This window comes from Bubalus bubalis, chromosome 1, assembly GCF_019923935.1.
Source record: "Bubalus bubalis isolate 160015118507 breed Murrah chromosome 1, NDDB_SH_1, whole genome shotgun sequence".
NCBI lineage: Eukaryota > Metazoa > Chordata > Mammalia > Artiodactyla > Bovidae > Bubalus > Bubalus bubalis.
Window position 1 is genome coordinate 48,168,219 of NC_059157.1, and position 17,734 is coordinate 48,185,952.

General features: G+C 49.3%; 1 protein-coding gene across 2 annotated transcripts in view; it reads right to left on the bottom strand.

Annotated features, from left to right (window-relative positions):
* Window positions 1-9,985: 9,985 nt before the first annotated feature.
* EVA1C (eva-1 homolog C) overlaps window positions 9,986-17,734 on the bottom strand; it is a 127,193-nt gene continuing 119,444 nt past the window's right edge. The window contains exon 8 of one of the 2 annotated variants that reach the window (XM_025281676.3): window positions 9,986-11,031. In XM_025281676.3, the coding sequence (XP_025137461.3) occupies window positions 10,790-11,031 (242 nt within the window). In that variant the 3' untranslated portion in view covers window positions 9,986-10,789. The remainder of the gene's footprint in view (window positions 11,032-17,734) is intronic. The other variant, XM_025281685.3, reaches the window with a different exon arrangement.

The following is a 17,734-nucleotide window of genomic DNA, read 5'->3' on the forward strand; positions in this document are numbered from 1 at the left end:
ATTGGAGTAGGTAGCCTTTCCTGTCTCCAGGGGATCTTCCCAACTCAGGGGTCAAACCCAAGTCTCCCACATTACAGACAGATTCTTTACCAGCTGAGCCACCAGGGAAGCCCCTGGGCAGCCAAATGGCTGAGCAATTCAGGGTCCAAGGGCTCTATCCATGCCCATCCTGGTCAAAATTGAGATGTGAGATATCCATGTGGTTTCCAATGCTTTGACTGTGGGCTTTTGCTGGCCCTGGAGGGACTTGCCGGGTTAGCTGATTCCTAGAGACAGCAAACAGTTCTTCTGGGAGCAGAGCTGTTGGGTACAAAGCAACGAATCCCAAGTCCACCCCAATCACTCCCTTTGCTGAGCTCTCAAAGGGCTCTCACAGTCAGGGCCACTTATCCCTCTGCCCTTGTCTGGGTACCAGACAGCCCTGGCCTCCGGAGTTGGCTGGAATTATTCACAATAGCCAGTCCCAAGCCTGCTTACCCTGCTTCGCCCATTCCTTCTAGCTAGACCACAGTAAAGGCTGTTTCTCACTTCTCCCGCCACTCCTTCCATCTCCTGATAGACCCTGGTGCTCCCCGTGTGGCTCTGCGTGGGGCCGTGTGCTCCCCTCTCCTCTTGGGAACTTTGAGGAACAAGCTGCGTCTTTTCAGGGCCATTGTCGCCTCATCTGCTGGCTTTGCTGGCCCCAAGTAATAATAAAACCTATATTTTAACACAAGAGGATTACATTTAGGCAAGAACAAGCAGTTTTGAGAACAGCTCATGCCTGGGAAGGACTCATGCATTGGAAGGACTGATGCTGAAGCTGAAACTCCAATACTTTGGCCACCTGATGTGAAGAGACGGCTCATTGGAAAAGACCCTGATTCTGGGAAAGATTGAAGGCGGGAGGAGAAGGGGATGACACAGGATGAGATTGTTGATGGCATCACTGACTCAATGGACATGTTTGAGCAAACTCCAGGAGATAGTGAAGGACAGAGAAGCCTGGCGTGCTGCAGTCCGTGGGGTCACAAACAGACACCTTAGCGACCTAACAACAGTGTGCCTAGGGCCGTGGCTGAGATCCTGGCATGCAACTTGGCTTCAGGTGGGCTACCTGCCCCCGGCAGGGTCTGAAGGTGCCACTTCTTTTTCCATCGAGACAGGATGCATGGGGGGGGGGTCACCACATGGGTGCCGGCCCCTGCCTCCAGGGGTGGCCCTTCTTGGCAGCTACCCCCCCACCTTGCTATCTGACCCCTGCCTCATTGCACAGCCCTACCCACCTCACTGCACCCCAGTCACGAGGCTGAGTTGGGTACAGTGGCCAGACCTTCGGCTTCCCAGAGCGCAGACTCTAGCTGAACCCATATTTGGGGAACAGAGTGAGGAGAAAAGCTGCTAAGTTTAGAAACTCAAAGAAAAGTTCCGCAGCCTGTGAACCCAGATGCGTTCAGTAAGAGGAAGTTTATATAAAGCTGTGGGAAACATGGCACTTCCTTGGATACAAACAGCCCAGTTACGCATGAGCCCGAGACCTTGCTGTCTTGAGAGTGAGTTTCAATAGCTGGAGACCAAACCACCTCCCAGCAAGAACGTGGGTGGCCGGGTGAGGTCAGGGGGACTGGCTGGTTCTCCGAGGCTCCAGTCCTCGGCGTGGGGGAACCAGGCGCTCCCTGAACGGATGGGGCTGGGCTGGCTGTGGGGAGGTCATCACACAGCTGGCCCAGGGTGATAAACAGAACCGTGGGTCACACATGGGGCTGCTGCTGCTAAGTCGCTTCAGTCGTGTCCAACTCTGCAACCCCATTGACGGCTGCCCACCAGGCTTCCCTGTCCCTGGGATTTGCCAGGCAAGAACACTGGAGCAGGTTGCCATTTCCTTCTGCAATCACCCATGGGGCAGAACCTCCCAAAGTCACAGCTCCACCCTTTCTCTGGAGCTAATTATTCATCACCTTCTAGTGCCCGGCCAGTGGCCATGATGTTTTCCAGTCTGGCTGGGGGAACGGGCACCTCTAGTCCTCGTAGAGCTCTGGATGTGGTTTCTTCTAGGCCTTTCCCGTGGTTTTCTGGTCCTGGCTTCGGGTGGTTCCTTCGCAAGCACGTGTGACGAGCTCTCAACCATATTCTCAAGGGGGCCTCTGCTCACCTCCGGGTTCTCCCTGCCTGTGCCCGCCTCTTATCCCTGACACCCTGGCCCTGCAGCTGTGGTCCCCTTGGTCTCCCTAGACCCTCATCTCTGTGTCTTCAGCTCAGGTGGCCCACTGGGGCCCCCACCCCCAGGTTGCCCCTTTCCTACGCTGCCCGCAAGGCAGGGGAGTTAGGGAAGCGCTGCCCCTCCTCGCCTGACATTCAATGTCTTAAAGATGGTGTTTCACATATGTTTAAAAGAATTTGGTTATTTCAGGTGGCAGGGTGGAGGAAGGACACTCGTCAGTGGGGCTGGATACGAGGTACTCCTCACACTTGGGAAATAACTGCTTATGGCTCTCTGGGTGGCCAGGAAACATGATGCCAGCGCCGAGCCCCATCTTCTTTACTGGGGCTGCCATTCACAGCGGCTCAGCTTGTGCACTGCACAAATGCTCCTGGCTGTGTGGGAGCTGACACTCAGCTCGCAGCTGCGTCTCCTTAGAGAAAGCAATTTTTCTTATTTTCCACAAACACTGTCCTATGACTGCGCCATGTATCAGGGACTCCATCCATCTAGAGGAAGGACGCTTTTTGTCATTGTCAGAGTGGCAACATCTGGGCCAGCGGGAACCCTTAACTTGTCCCACCTGAGACTCCTTCTACATGGGTGGCTTACTTAGTTTGGAGAAGCTGGATTATGCATGGATACTTCTTTTGTAAACTTTTTATTTATTTGTTTGTTTTTGGCTATGCTGGGTCTTCACTGCTGCATGGGCTTGGCTCCAGTTGCAGTGAGCCGGGGCTACTCTCTAGCTGTGGTACCCAGGCTTCTCATTGCGTGGCTTCTCTTGTTGCTGAGCACGGGCTCTAGGGCACTTGAGCTTTAGGAGCTGAGGCACATGCACTCAGGAGCTGCGGTTCCCAGGCTCTAGAGTAGCAGCTCAATAGTTGGGGCACATGGGTTTAATTGCATGTGCAATCTTCCCTGACCAAAGATCGAACCCATGTCTCCTGTGTGGGCAGGCAGATTCTTTACCACATTGAGCCGCCAGGGAAGCCCTATGCACGACTGCTTCTAATAACTGGTCTGAATTCATGAGAGACAGCCCAAGTCCTGAACTTGACTCTCTGACATTGTCAAGGATCCTGCAGTGATTAGCTGGATGTCAGAATAAATAGAGACTGACAGGGACCCCGTAGTGCTGGCCCCCATCCCTGGCATGATGAAATAGAGTGGACTCCCACTTGACTTGGCTGGGAGACAAATTTAATGTCTTATTTTTACCATTTAAATAGCAGCCCCCTGGGTGTCCCACCTCCAGGCTGCTCCGGGGGAAGCATAAATCACGCTTAGATCAACCACCTATGAGCACTTTGCTTGCATATGATTTTCTAGCGTAGCTAGTCCAGAGCCCAGCACCAGGGACATGTATGCATCCTAGTTCTTCCTGAACCCATGACCTTCATCTTCTTCCTTATAATGTGTGTTAGTCATTCAGTCCCGTCCAACTCTTTTTGACCCCATGGACTGTAGCCCACCAGGCTCCTCTGTCCATGGGATTCGGAGGCAAGAATACTGGAGTGGGTTGCCATTTCCTTCTCCAGGGAATCTTCCCAACCCAGGGACTGAACCTGGGTCTCTTGGACTGCAGGCAGATTCTTTACCACCTGAGCTACCAGGGAAAGAGTCTTTCTTAATACAGGACAGTAACTATAACAATTGTGTGGTAGTGTGAGCATTTTTTGGCATTGTTTTTCTTTGGGATTGGAATGAAAACTGTCCTTTTCCAGTCCTGTGGCCACTGCTGAGTTTTCCAAATTTGCTGGCATATTGAGTGCAGCACTTTCACAGCATCATATTTCAGAATTTGAAATAACTCAACTGGAATTCCATCACCTCCACTAGCTTTGTTCATAGTGATGCTTCCTTAGGCCCACCTGACTTCACATTCCAGGATGTCTGGCTCTAGGTGAGTGATCACACCATCGTGATTATCTGGGTCATGAAGATCTTTTTGTACAGTTTTTCTGTGTATTCTTGCCACCTCTTCTTAATATCTTCTGCTTCTGTTAGGTCCATACCATTTCTGTCCTTTATCGAGCCCATCTTTGCATGAAATATTCCCTTGGTAGCTCTAATTTTCTTGAAGAGATCTCTAGTCTTTCCCATTCTGTTGTTTTCCTCTGTTTCTTTGCACTGATTGCTGAGAAAGGCTTTCTTATCTCTCCTTGCTATTCTTTGGAACTCTGCATTCAGATGCTTCTATCTTTCCTTTTCTCCTTTGCTTTTTGCTTCTCTTCTTTTCACAGCTATTTGTAAGGCCTCCTCAGACAGCCATTTTGCTTCTTTGCATTTCTTTTCCATGGGGATGGTCTTGATCCCTGTCTCCTGTACAATGTCACAAACCTCCTTCCATAGTTCATCAGCCAATCTGTCTATCAGATCTAATCCCTTAAATCTATTTCTCACTTCCACTGTTTAATCATAAGGGATTTGATTTAGGTCATAACTGAATGGTCTATTGGTTTTCCCTACTTTCTTCAATTTAAGTCTGAATTTGGCAATAAGGAGTTCATGATCTGAGCCACAGTCAGCTCCAGGTCTTGTTTTTGCTGACTGTATAGAGCTTCTCCATCTTTGGCTGCAAAGAATATAATCAATCTGATTTCGGTGTTGACCATCTGGTGATGTCCATGTGTAGAGTCTTCTCTTGTGTTGTTGGAAGAGGGTGTTTGCTATGACCAGTGCATTCTCTTGGCAAAACTCTATATTAGTCTTTGCCCTGCTTCATTCCGTATTCCAAGGCCAAATTTGCCTGTTACTCCAGGTGTTTCTTGACTTCCTACTTTTGCATTCCAGTCCCCTATAATGAAAAGGACATCTTTTTGGGTGTTAGTTCTAAAAGGTCTTGTAGGTCTTCATAGAACCGTTCAACTTCAGCTTCTTCAGCATTACTGGTTGGGGCATAGGCTTGGATTACTGTGATATTGAATGGTTTGCCTTGGAAATGAACAGAGATCATTCTGTCGTTTTTGAGATTGCATCCAAGTACTGCATTTCAGACTCTTTTGTTGACCATGATGGCTACTCCATTTCTTCTAAGGGATTCCTGCCCACAGTAGTAGATATAATGGTCATCTGAGTTAAATTCACCCATTCCGGTCCATTTTAGTTCACTGATTCCTAGAATGTCGACGTTCACTCTTGCCATCTCCTGTTTGACCACTTCCAATTTGCCTTGATTCATGGACCTGACATTCCAGGTTCCTTTGCAATATTGATCTTTACAGCATCAGACCTTGCTTCTATCACCAGTCACATCCACATCTGGGTATTCTTTTTGCTTTGGCTCCATCCCTTCATTCTTTCTGGAGTCATTTCTCCACTGATCTCCAGTAGCATATTGGGCACCTACTGACCTGGGGAGTTCCTCTTTCAGTATCCTATCATTTTGCCCTTTCATACTGTTCATGGGGTTCTCAAGGCAAGAATACTGAAGGCCATTCCCTTCTCCAGTGGACCACATTCTGTCAGACCTCTCCACCTTGACCTGTCCGTCTTGGGTGGCCCCACAGGGCATGGCTTAGTTTCATTGAGTTAGACAAGGCTGTGGTCCATGTGATCAGATTGGCTAATTTCCTGTGATTATGGTTTCAGTGTGTCTGCCATCTGATGCCCTCTAGCAACACCTACTACCTTACTTGGGTTTCTCTTACCTTGGACATGGGGTATCTCTGCACGGCTGCTCCAGCAAAGTGCAGCCGCTGCTCCTTACCTTGGAGGAGGTCGCCCCTCCTGACCTTGACCATGGAGTAGCTCCTCTTGGCCCTCCTGCACCCTCACAGCCACTGTTCCTTGGACGTGGAGTTGCTCCTCTAGGCTGCTGCCCCTGACCTCAGAGGATGATGCTGTGAAAGTGCTGCACTCAATATGTCAGCAAATTTAGAAAACTCAGCAGTGGCCACAGGACTGGAAAAGGTCAGTTTTCATTCCAATCCCAAAGAAAGGCAATGCCAAAGAATGCTCAAACTACTGCACAATTGCACTCATCTCACATGCTAGTAAAGTAATGCTCAAAATTCTCCAAGCCAAGCTTCAACAATACATGTACCGTGAACTTCCAGATGTTCAAGCTGGTTTTAGAAAAGGCAGAGGAGCCAGAGATCAAATTGCCAACATCTGCTGGATCATGGAAAAAGCAAGAGAGCTCCAGAAAAACATCTATTTCTGCTTTATTGACTATGCCAAAGCCTCTGACTGTGTGGATCACAATACACTGTGGAAAATTCTGAAAGAGATGGGAATACCAGACCACCTGACCTGCCTCTTGAGAAAACTACATGCAGGTCAGGAAGAAACAGTTAGAACTGGACATGGAACAACAGACTGGTTCCAAATAGGAAAAGGAGTACGTCAAGGCTGCATATTGTCACCCTGCTTATTTAACTTATATGCAGAGTACATCATGAGAAACGCTAGGCTGGAAGAAGCACAAGCTGGAATCAAGATTGCCGGGAGAAATATCAATAACCTCAGATATGCAGATGATACCACCCTTATGGCAGAAAGTGAAGAGGAACTCAAAAGCCTCTTGATGGAAGTGAAAGAGGAGAGTGAAAAAGTTGGCTTAAAGCTCAACATTCAGAAAGATAAGATCATGGCATCTGGTCCCATCACTCCATGGCAAATAGATGGAGAAACAGTGGAAATAGTGTCAAACTTTATTTTTGGGGGCTCCAAAATCACTGCAGATGGTGATTGCAGCCATGAAATTAAAAGATGCTTACTCTTTGGAAGGAAAGTTATGACCAACCTAGATAGCATATTCAAAAGCAGAGACATTACTTTGCTGTCTAGTCAAGGCTATGGTTTTTTCTAGTGGTCATGTATGGATGTGAGAGTTGGACTGTGAAGAAAGCTGAGTGCTGAAGAATTGATGCTTTTGAACTGTGGTGTTGGAGAAGACTCTTGAGAGTCCCTTGGACTGCAAGGAGATCCAACCAGTTCATCCTAAAGGAGATCAGACCTGGGTGTTCATTGGAAGGACTGATGCTGAGGCTGAAACTCCAACACTTTGGCCACCTCATGCAAAGAGTTAACTCATTGGAAAAGACCCTGATGCTAGGAGGGATTGGGGGCAGGAGGAGAAGGATACGGCAGAGGATGAGATGGCTGGATGGCATCACTGACTTGATGGACATGAGTTTGGGTAAACTCCGGAGTTGGTAATGGACAGGGAGGCCTGACATGCTGCGATTCATGGGGTCACAAAGAGTTGGACATGCCTGAGCAACTGAACTGAACTGAACTATAACAAAGTCTGCTATGTGCCTCCAAATAGCAATTCTTTCCTTTTCTCCTAGCAAAAGAGCACTATTTTTTTTTTAAACTGGATACACTGCTGCCAAGTAAAACACTACACCCCCTAGTATTTTCTACATCCAGGGGTAGCCAGATAATAAAGCTTTGGACAAAGAAATTAAAGTGAAGGGGTGGACATATCACTGTCTCTTTAAAGGTGACTTCCTCCTCTTCTCTTTTCTGTCACCCAGAATGGAGAAGTAATGGCTGGAGCTCCAGCAGTCATATTGGACTATGAGATGACCTTGGAAAAGAAAGCCACGTGTGTTTTAAAGCAATGAGATAGAAGGAGCCTGGGTCTGTAACATCATGGGCCACCATACCATGCAGAAATGGATATTTGTGTTCTTCTGTATAGATTAAGTCACTATTTTCAGGATGATGTTGCTTGTAGGTGAACCCAGTCTAATTGGTATAGCAACACAACCTGTATCATCTTCCTCTCACGGCCTGATGGCCTCATTCCTGCAATGCTTAGCAATGTAAACAAGAGAAATTGGAGTAGGAACTGATGAGGTTGCCTCCGGCTCTGGAAAATTGAGATCCACTGAGCCAATGCGTTGTGCTGGAGTGTTGAAAGATGGAAGGGCATGTGCCTGACAAAGGAAAACAGAGGAACACTTCAAAGAGTCTTCCCCGAGTTCAATGCTCAAAAGAAGCCCTGAGCCAGATGCTGCAGCCAGGCATTGTCAGATAGACAAATGTGGGAATGGCTTATTGCTCCTGAATCAACGTCTACTCTGGCAACTTCTCTTTTTCCTCCACTGAGCGTTTTCTGCCAGAAGTTTTTTTTTTTTTGGTTGTTGTATGTTTGTTTTGGCCACACTTCACAGCTTGCAGGATCCTAGTTCCTCAGCCAGGGTTTGAACCTGGGCCCTCTGCAATGGAAACGTGGAGTCCTAACCACTGGATTGCCAGGGAATTCCCTTGGCAGTTTTGAAACGGTAAGTCACCACGGCAAGCGGCATTTGGCCATTTAACTGAGAGAGAAGGGACAGTGAGACCTGATCACGGAGTGGGTGACTATAGAGGGCGGACGGGGAGTAAGTTTGGAATAGAAAGAAAAATCTTTTAACTCCAGAGCTGTGGTGATTGAGCAGCACCCCTGATCTATAGAGATTTAGGATTAGGCTTTTCTGGCTCTTGCTTGTGATGGTAGCAGGCAGAGAAGCCTGGGTGGAGACCATGGGCTCCATGTTCAAATCCTGACACCACCACTTGCTGGCTCCCAAATCCAAACAGGCTGCTTTACCTTTGTCTGCCTCAAGGTCCTCATCTTAAAATGGGAATGATAATGCGCCTAATTCCATAGGGCTGTCATGAAGATGAAAATAAATACTCCCTTTAAAAGCACTTAACATGGCACAGAGAAAGAGTTTCAGAATCTCAGTTATTTGTTCACAGTTTCAGGAGGTGCGATTTCAGGACAGTCAAATCCACCAGAACCAAATGATAATTGAGTTCTCCTGGACAGAGGGATGGACCTGGCATATCATAGCCTCAATCTCAGAACACAAGCTCCCCAGGAAAGATGTTTGTCAGGTTTGGGTCCAGCTGGGGTCTCTCTTACAGTGCCTGCTACAGGTCAAATTTTAATAGAAAATGGTCAGGAAAAAAAAAAAAAAACCAGGACCAAAACTACAATATGACCCAGCAATCCCAGTACCGGGCATATGCCCTGAAGAAACCATAACTGAAAAAGACACAGGTATCACAATACTCACTGCAGCACTATTTACACTAGCTAGGGTATGAAGGCAACCAGGTGCCCATCAGCAGATGAGTGCATAAAGGAGTTATGGTGCATATATATGATGGAATATTACTCAGTATAAAACGGAACACATTTGAAACAGTTCTAATGGGAAAGTGAAGAAGAACTAAAGAGCCCCTTGATGAAAGTGAAAGAGGAGAGTGAAAAGGTTGGCTTAAAACTCAACATTCAGAAAACTAAGATCATGGCATCTGGTCCCATCATTTCATGGCAAATAGATGGGGAAACAGTGAAAACAGTGAGAGACTTTATTTTTCTGGGCTCCAAAATCACTGCAGATGGTGATTGCAGCCATGAAATTAAAAGATGCTTGCTCCTTGGAAGAAAAGCTATGACCAACCTAGACAGCATATTAAAAAGCAGAGACATTACTTTGCCAACAAAGGTCATCTAGTCAAGGCTATGGTTTTTCCAGTGGTCATGTATGGATGTGAGAGTTGGACTGTGAAGAAAGCTGAGTGCCGAAGTTGATGCTTTTGAACTGTGGTGTTGGAGAAGACTCTTGAGAGTCCCTTGGACTGCAAGGAGATCCAACCAGTCCATTCTGAAGGAGATCAGCCCTGGGATTTCTTTGGAAGGAATGATGCTAACTAAAGCTGAAACTCCAGTACTTTGGCTACCTCATGTGAAGAACTGACTCCTTGGAAAAGACCCTGATGCTGGGAGGGATTGGGGGCAGGAGGAGAAGGGGACGACAGAGGATGAGATGGTTGGATGGCATCACCGACTCCATGAACATGAGTTTGAGTGAACTCCGGGGGTTGGTGGTAGACAGGGAGGCCTGGTGTGCTGTGGTTCATGGGAATGCAAAGAGTTGGACACAACTTGAACTGAATGGGGAGGATGAACCTCGAGCCTATTATACAGAGTGAAGTAAGTCATAAAGAGAAAAACAAATATGGCATATCGATGTATATATGTGGACTCTAGAAAGATGCTACAGAGGCTCCTGTTTACAGGGCAGCGGTGGAGATGCAGATGTAGACAGACTGTGGCCACAGCGGGGGCAGCAGAGGGAGGGACAGTTCAGAAGGGTCTCATGGAAGCGTATAGATTACCATGTGTAAAGTAGACAGCCGGTGGGAATTTGCTGTATGACGTGGAGAGCTCAAACCCAGGGCTCTGTGACAACCTAGAGGGCTGGGATGGGGTGGGGGGTGGGAGGGAGGCTCAAAGGGGAGGGGACATATGTATACCTGTGGCTGACTCATGTTGCTGTATGGCAGAAACCAACACAATATTGTAAGGTAATTATCCTCCAATTAAAACAAAAAAAAAGGCAGCTGTCGAATGAGGAACTTCACTAGAATGTAGAGTGTCCAGGGCCCCGTAATCTGCTTGGGGACCATCCTGGGTGGTCCCATCGTGTCCTTTGTTCCCATTTTTGATGGTCCCAAGGAGCCACAGAGTATGTAGCCGTCTCTCATGCTGACCCGACATCCTTCCATTAGGCTCTCGAGAGCCTGCGGAACAGTCGCAAAATCCCTCGTACACTCAGCCTCCCCTTCAGTGTCTCCTTCTGTGTGAAAGTGAAGTTCTCAGTCGTGTCCGGCTCTTTGCCACTCCATGGACGGTAGCCCACCAGGCTCCTCCGCCCATGGGATTTTCCAGGCAAGAGTACCAGAGTGGGTTGCCATTTCCTTCTCCAGGGGATCTTCCCCATCCAGGGCTCGATCCCAGGTCTCCCGCACTGCAGGCCGACGCTTCACCATGCTAGCCACCAGGGAGGCCGTCTCCTTCCTTGCATCGCATTGAAAGCCTGAGTCAGAATACACAAAATCTGTAATGTGCAGAATAAAATATAAACAATAATATGTTCATCAGAGTAATCAAGATTAAAAGCTATACTAGTATTTACAGAGTTCCTTAAAAAAACAATGTTGGCGATCATGCGTGGATTAAAGGAGTATTTGTGGATTTTTTCACATAAGCTCAAATAAAAAGAGAAAGAAAACAGAATAAAAGAGAAAGAAAGCCTGGCTCTCCCATGAGCATGCTCTTTGCGCGGCTGTGAAGTGGGGGCCAGTTTCTTCCCCACACCCCAATTTCCAGATGGCTACAGGTCGATGTTCCCCCAGGTCGTTCTAGATCATAACCCTCCATTCCCCCTCAGAGTCCTGCCTCTGACACCTCATCACCCCTCGGGGTCTTCAGACGCCTCTGTTAGCCCCCCTCAGCACCCCCACATCTGAGCAGCCCCCCACAGGCCTCAGGGCAGGTCCAGCCAGCACCCACACTCTCTCTCCCTGGGGCCCATTCGTTCGGCAAAACCCCCAACCGTGGTTAAAACCAACATTCCAGCAGCATGGCAGAGAGAACCCCAGAATCACGGTCACGGGGGGCGCCCCGGGTCCTTAGATTCTCTCCCTCCACAGCTGCATCACACCTCCTCTCTCAGCAGCTCCCTGCCCTCCGCCCTGATGTGTCTTACTCTCCAGTTCACAGAGAAAACAGACACCCCCACCCCCACCCCCACTGCAGCGGACAGACCATCCAGGTTCCCCCGAGGCCACCCTGGGCTTTGTTCCCCACCCAGGACACCACTCTGGCGGGAACCCCCACCTCTTCCACAGCCTCATACTCCCCACAGCATCACCCATCCCACTGATCTCTCACTATGGAATAGTCCCTATCTTCCAGGAGACTTCCCTGTAGCTCAAACAGTAAAGAATCTGCCTGCAAGGCAGGAGACCAGGGGTTCGATCTCTGGGTTGGGAAGTTCTTCTGGAGAAGGGAATGGCAATCCACCCCAGTATTCCTGCCTGGGGAATCCCATGGACCGAGGAGGCTGGCGGGCTACAGTCTATGGGGCCGACCTATCTTCAAGCCTCTCTTTCCACGTAATGAATTTGGCATCAGAATTATCTCTTCTCTTTAGGGCTTCCCAGGTGGTCCTAGTGGTAAAGAACCCACCTGCCAATGCAAGAGACACAGGAGATCTGATGTTTGTATTTAAAAAATAGTATCACAGCATATTAGTTAGGGTCACGTGACAAAAAGGCAACCTTCCAGAGGCTGGGTACGATAGAAATATATTGCTCCCTGTGTAAGAGTCCTGTGGATGTTTCTGGTTGGTGGACAGTATTTCTCCAGTGGTGGTTCAGTGACTCAGCGATGGGTTCCTCCCATCTAGTGGGCTCTACTGGCTTTCCCAGGATCTTGAAGGGACTTCTGGCTGGTGGAGATGAAAAGAGAAAGTGGAGAATGCACAGTGTCTCCTCACTTTCGCTGGAGGTGGGCACCTCACTTCCGCTCACATTCCGACAGCCAGAGGTAGACTCACAACTTCACGTGTCAATGAAATGTGTGTGCAGGAGGCCAGGTGGGGGTTGGGAAGCCACCCTCCGTGCGCCGATGGGCATTCTTGTTGCAGTCATCAGCTGAAATTAGAGCCATGCTGATGCAGGACGTTTTGGTAAATATCTGTGTGTGTGAGTCCCTCAGTCATGTCTGACTCTTTGCGACCGCATGGACTGTAGCCCGCCAGGCTCCTCTGTCCGTGGAATTTGCCAGGCAAGAATACTGGAGTGGGTTGCCATTTCCTTCTCCAGGGATCTTCCCGACCCAGGGATCGAACCTGGATCTCCTGCATTGCAGGCAGATTCTTTACTGTCTAAGTCACAAGGGAATCCCTGGTAAATATATTCCAGATCCTAAAGTATGCATATCCTTTGACCTCATAATTCCACTTCTGGTGATTTTTTCCTACAGATACATTCACAAATGGGTATGGATGTATGTTTTAAGGATGCACTTAGTATGTTTGTTTCTTGTGGCTGCTGTCACAGATGACCACAGTGAAAGTGAAGTGAAAGGTTGCTCACTCGTGTCAAACTCTTTGTGACCCCATGAACTGTAGTCCACCAGGCTCCTCTGTCCATGCGATTCTCCAGGCAAGAATACCAGAGTGGGGTAGTCACAGAATTGGTGGCTTAAACATCAAAAATTTATTATCTCACATTTTGGAAACCAGAAGTTCAAAATGTGTGTCCTGGAGCCCAAAATCAAGGTGTCAGCAGGTTTGTGCTTGCTGAGGGCTGTTGGAGAGTCCTCCCTTGTGTAGGGTCCTCCCTTGCAGTCCGGTGGTGAGGAGTCTGTGCTTCCAATGCAGGGGGTGTAGGTTCTATCCCTGGTCATGGAACTAGGAGACTACATGACAAATGGTGTCACCAAAAAGAGAAAATAAGATAGCGTGACCATGTGTGCCAGTTTGCCTGAGATGGTCCCTCTGTGCCTCTTATAAATTTTGGTGGCTGCCAGCATCCCGATTTCTTCCTCCATCTTCACATCACCATCGCTCTGTGTATGCCTCCTTCTCTTCTTCATAAAAAGTCATATTAAAAAGTCCTCTGTTGGGAATTCCCTGGCAGTCCAGTGGTTAAGACCCTGCTCTCTCGCTGCCAAGGGCCCAGGTTCCATCCCTGGTCTGGGAACTAAGATTCCACAAGCCACGCTGCTCTGTCAACAAAATATTAAAAATTCTCCCTTGACCTCCCATCCTTCTCTAGCTGTTGCCTCCCTTCCCCACTTCCCTTTCTAACAAGGCCTGTTAAAAGCACTGGCCACACCTCCCGTTCCCTCCCATTTTCTCTTGAACCTGCTCCAGGTGGGCTCTAGAGCACACAGCCTCCCGGAAGTGGCTGCTGTCAGACCACCATGGCGCTGGAAACAGTCTCGGCAGATATAACTAAATTCAGGACAAGATCATCCTGGTTTATGCAGGAGGGACCCACACCCAGTGACAAATGTCCTGATGAGAGACACACAGAAAAGGGGACACGGAGAGAAGGAAGGCCACGTGGAGATGAAGGCAGGGACTGGAGTGATGCGGCCACCAGCCAAGGAGCATGAGGAGCCCCCGGAGACTGGAGGAGCAGCCAGGAGCCTCTCCTGGAGCCTGCAGAGGGCACAGCCCTCCCGACACCTGGGTGTCTGGCTTCCAGGGTTCAGAACCGTCAGAGACTAAATTCTGTTGTCTTAAGCCGCTGAGTTTGTGGAACTTGTTACAACAGTTACAGGAAATGGATGCACACTCCAAAGGCAAAGTCCTTCCCAGGTGCCTGCAGGGCTGTTAGTGACCAGCCCCTGCCCTCTCCCAGTCCGACTCCCCACCCTGACCTCCTGCTCTTCTTCCCCAGGGCCTTTGCGCTCACCCTGCCTCTCCCTGGAGCCTTCCTGCTCCCTCAGCTTCGTGGCTTGTTCACTTCCTTCTGGTTTGTTCTCACACGCTGCCTTATTAGAGGGGACTTCTCTGACCATTCTTATAAATAGCACCCCGTGTTCTATCCCTCCCGCCATTACTCTGTTTCATTCGTCCCCACAGCATTTATCACAAGGTGTCCTGCGGTGGGTTACTTAGAACGTAAGTTCCAGGCGGGCAGGCTGTTTTCTGTTTTGTTCACTCCCTAGAACAGCACTCAGCATAGGGTAAACCCTCATATTTTTTCATAAGTCCTTATCTGATCAAGGACTAACCTACGAAATATATAAAGAGCTCTTAAAACTCAGCAATGAGAAAACAAGTTTATTTTGCCAACTAAAAGTAGGGGAAAATATCTGAACAGACACCTCACTAAAGAAGAGATGGCAAATTCAAGAAATACTTATTGAACGAATAAATGAAAGGAATTTCATAAACTAGGACATTTGCTTATTTCTCAAGAGATTGTCTGGGTCCTTTCTTTAAAAAATAGCCTTTGTGCATTTGTGTGTTGGGGGGAGGGGTTTGTAAGTCGCTCAGTTGTGTCTATTTGTGACCCCATGGACTTGGCCCGCCAGGCTCCTCTGCCCATGGGATTCTCCAGGCAAGAGTCCTGGAGTGGGCTGCCATGCCCTCCTCCAGGGTGGAGTGGGCTGCCATGCCCTCCTCCAGGGAGCTTCCCGACCCGGGATCCTCCCAGGTCTCCTGCACTGCTGTCAGCGTCTTTACCATCCAAGCCACCTGGGAAGCCCAAAGTAGTCTTTATTTACCTGTTTTTTTTTCCTTTTTAAGTAGATTTTATTTTTTAGAACCATATAGATTCACAACAAAATGGAATGGAAAATACAGAGAGGCTCATAACTACCTCTTCCCCCACCTGCCATGCAAGGCCTTTCCCAGTACTGAGACCCCACACCAGATGGCACATTTGTTACCGCAGCTACACTGACATGTTATTACTACCAAAGTCCATAGTTTACATTAAGGTTCACTCTTTGTGTTGTATATTCTATAGGTTTGGGCAAATGTATAACAATGTATATCTATTAGGGTGGGGGTGGGGGTTACCTGCCAGGGCCAGAATATCTGGAGAATCCTCAGGTAACAAGGGCTCCATTTCCCAGGCACTCTGACATCAGAGCCCTCTGCAGTCACTTAGCACTCCCAACCTCATTTAGCTCCTGTCACCACGCTCTGTAGTTGTACGACTGCGATCTCCACTTTCCAGAGGAGGCACAGAGGGGTCAAGCAAGCCACCCAGGGTCACACAGCAACTGAGTGGCCGAGATGGGATTTGATCCCAGGTCAGCAGAAACCAGCACCCACCCTGCAGACTTTGTTACTAGCTAGTTGCTATTCAATCTTACACACACAGACCTGCAAAGTGGAAACACAGCTGACACCCTGGCCACTTGGCAACATGATGTTAAGGACTGAGGGAACTAAGACACACACGCACGCACACAGACTCACAGACACGCACACACGCAGACTCACAGACACGCACGCACGCAGACTCACAGACACACACGCACACACGCACACAGACTCACAGACACACACGGACACAGACTTACAGATACGCATGCACACAGACTCACAGACACACATAGGCACAGACTCAGACACGCACGCACACAGACTCACAGACACACACGCATGCAGACTCACAGACACACATAGGTACAGACTCAGACACGCACGCACACAGACTCACAGACACGCACGCACGCAGACCCACAGACACACATGCACACAGACTCACAGACATGCATGCAGGCAGACTCACAGACACACATGCACACATGCAGACTCACAGACATGCATGCACACAGACTCACAGACACACATAGGCACAGACTCAGACACGCATGCAGACAGACTCACAGAGACACCTGCATGCAGACTCACAGACACACACACACGCAGACTCACAATCACGCAAGCAGACTCACAGGCACGCATGCACACAGAATCACAGACACGCATGCATGCCAGCAGACTCACACATGCATGCACGCAGACTCACAGACACACACGCACGCAGAATCACAGACACGCACGCACACAGACTCACAGACAGGCACGCACGCATGCAGACTCACAGACATGCATGCATGCAGACCCACAGACACGCATGCACGCAGACCCACAGACACGCACGCACACAGACTCACAGACACACATGCACACAGACTCACAGACACACATGCACACAGATACGCATGCACACAGACTCACAGATACACATAGGCACAGACTCAGACACGCATGCACACAGACTCACAGATGCGCACGCACGCAGACCCACAGACAAGCATGCACGCAGACCCACAGACACGCATGCATGCAGACCCACAGACACACATGCACACAGACTCACAGACACGCATGCACACAGACATGCATGGACACAGACTCACAGGCACGCATGCACGCAGACTCACAGGCATGCACGCATGCATGCAGACTCACAGGCACGCACGCATGCAGACTCACAGACACACACAGGCACAGACTCAGACACGCACGCACACAGACTCACAGACACGCACGGACACAGACTCACAGACAGGCACGCACACACGCAGACTCACAGACAGGCACACACGCATGCAGACTCACAAACACGCACGCACACAGACTCACAGACATGCACGCATGCAGACTCACAGACACGCACGGGCACAGACTCACAGATACGCATGCACACAGACTCGCAGACATGCACGCATGCAGACTCACAGACACGCACGGACACAGACTCACAGATACGCATGCACACAGACTCACAGACACACATAGGCACAGACTCAGACACGCACGCACACAGACTCACAGACATGCACGCACGCAGACTCAGACACGCACGCACGCAGACTCACAGACATGCACGCACGCAGACTCAGACACGCACGCATGCAGACTCACAGACACGCACTGACACAGACTCACAGACACGCACGCACGCAGACTCACAGACTCACATAGGCACAGACTCAGACATGCACGCACACAGACTCACAGACATGCATGCATGTAGACTCACAGACATGCACGCACGCAGACTCACAGGCACTCACGCAGAATCACAGACACACATGCACACAGACACGCACAGACACAGACTCACAGATACGCATGCACACAGACTCACAGACACACATAGGCACAGACTCAGACACGCATGCAGACAGACTCACAGAGACACCTGCATGCAGACTCACAGACACACACACACGCAGACTCACAATCACGCAAGCAGACTCACAGGCACGCATGC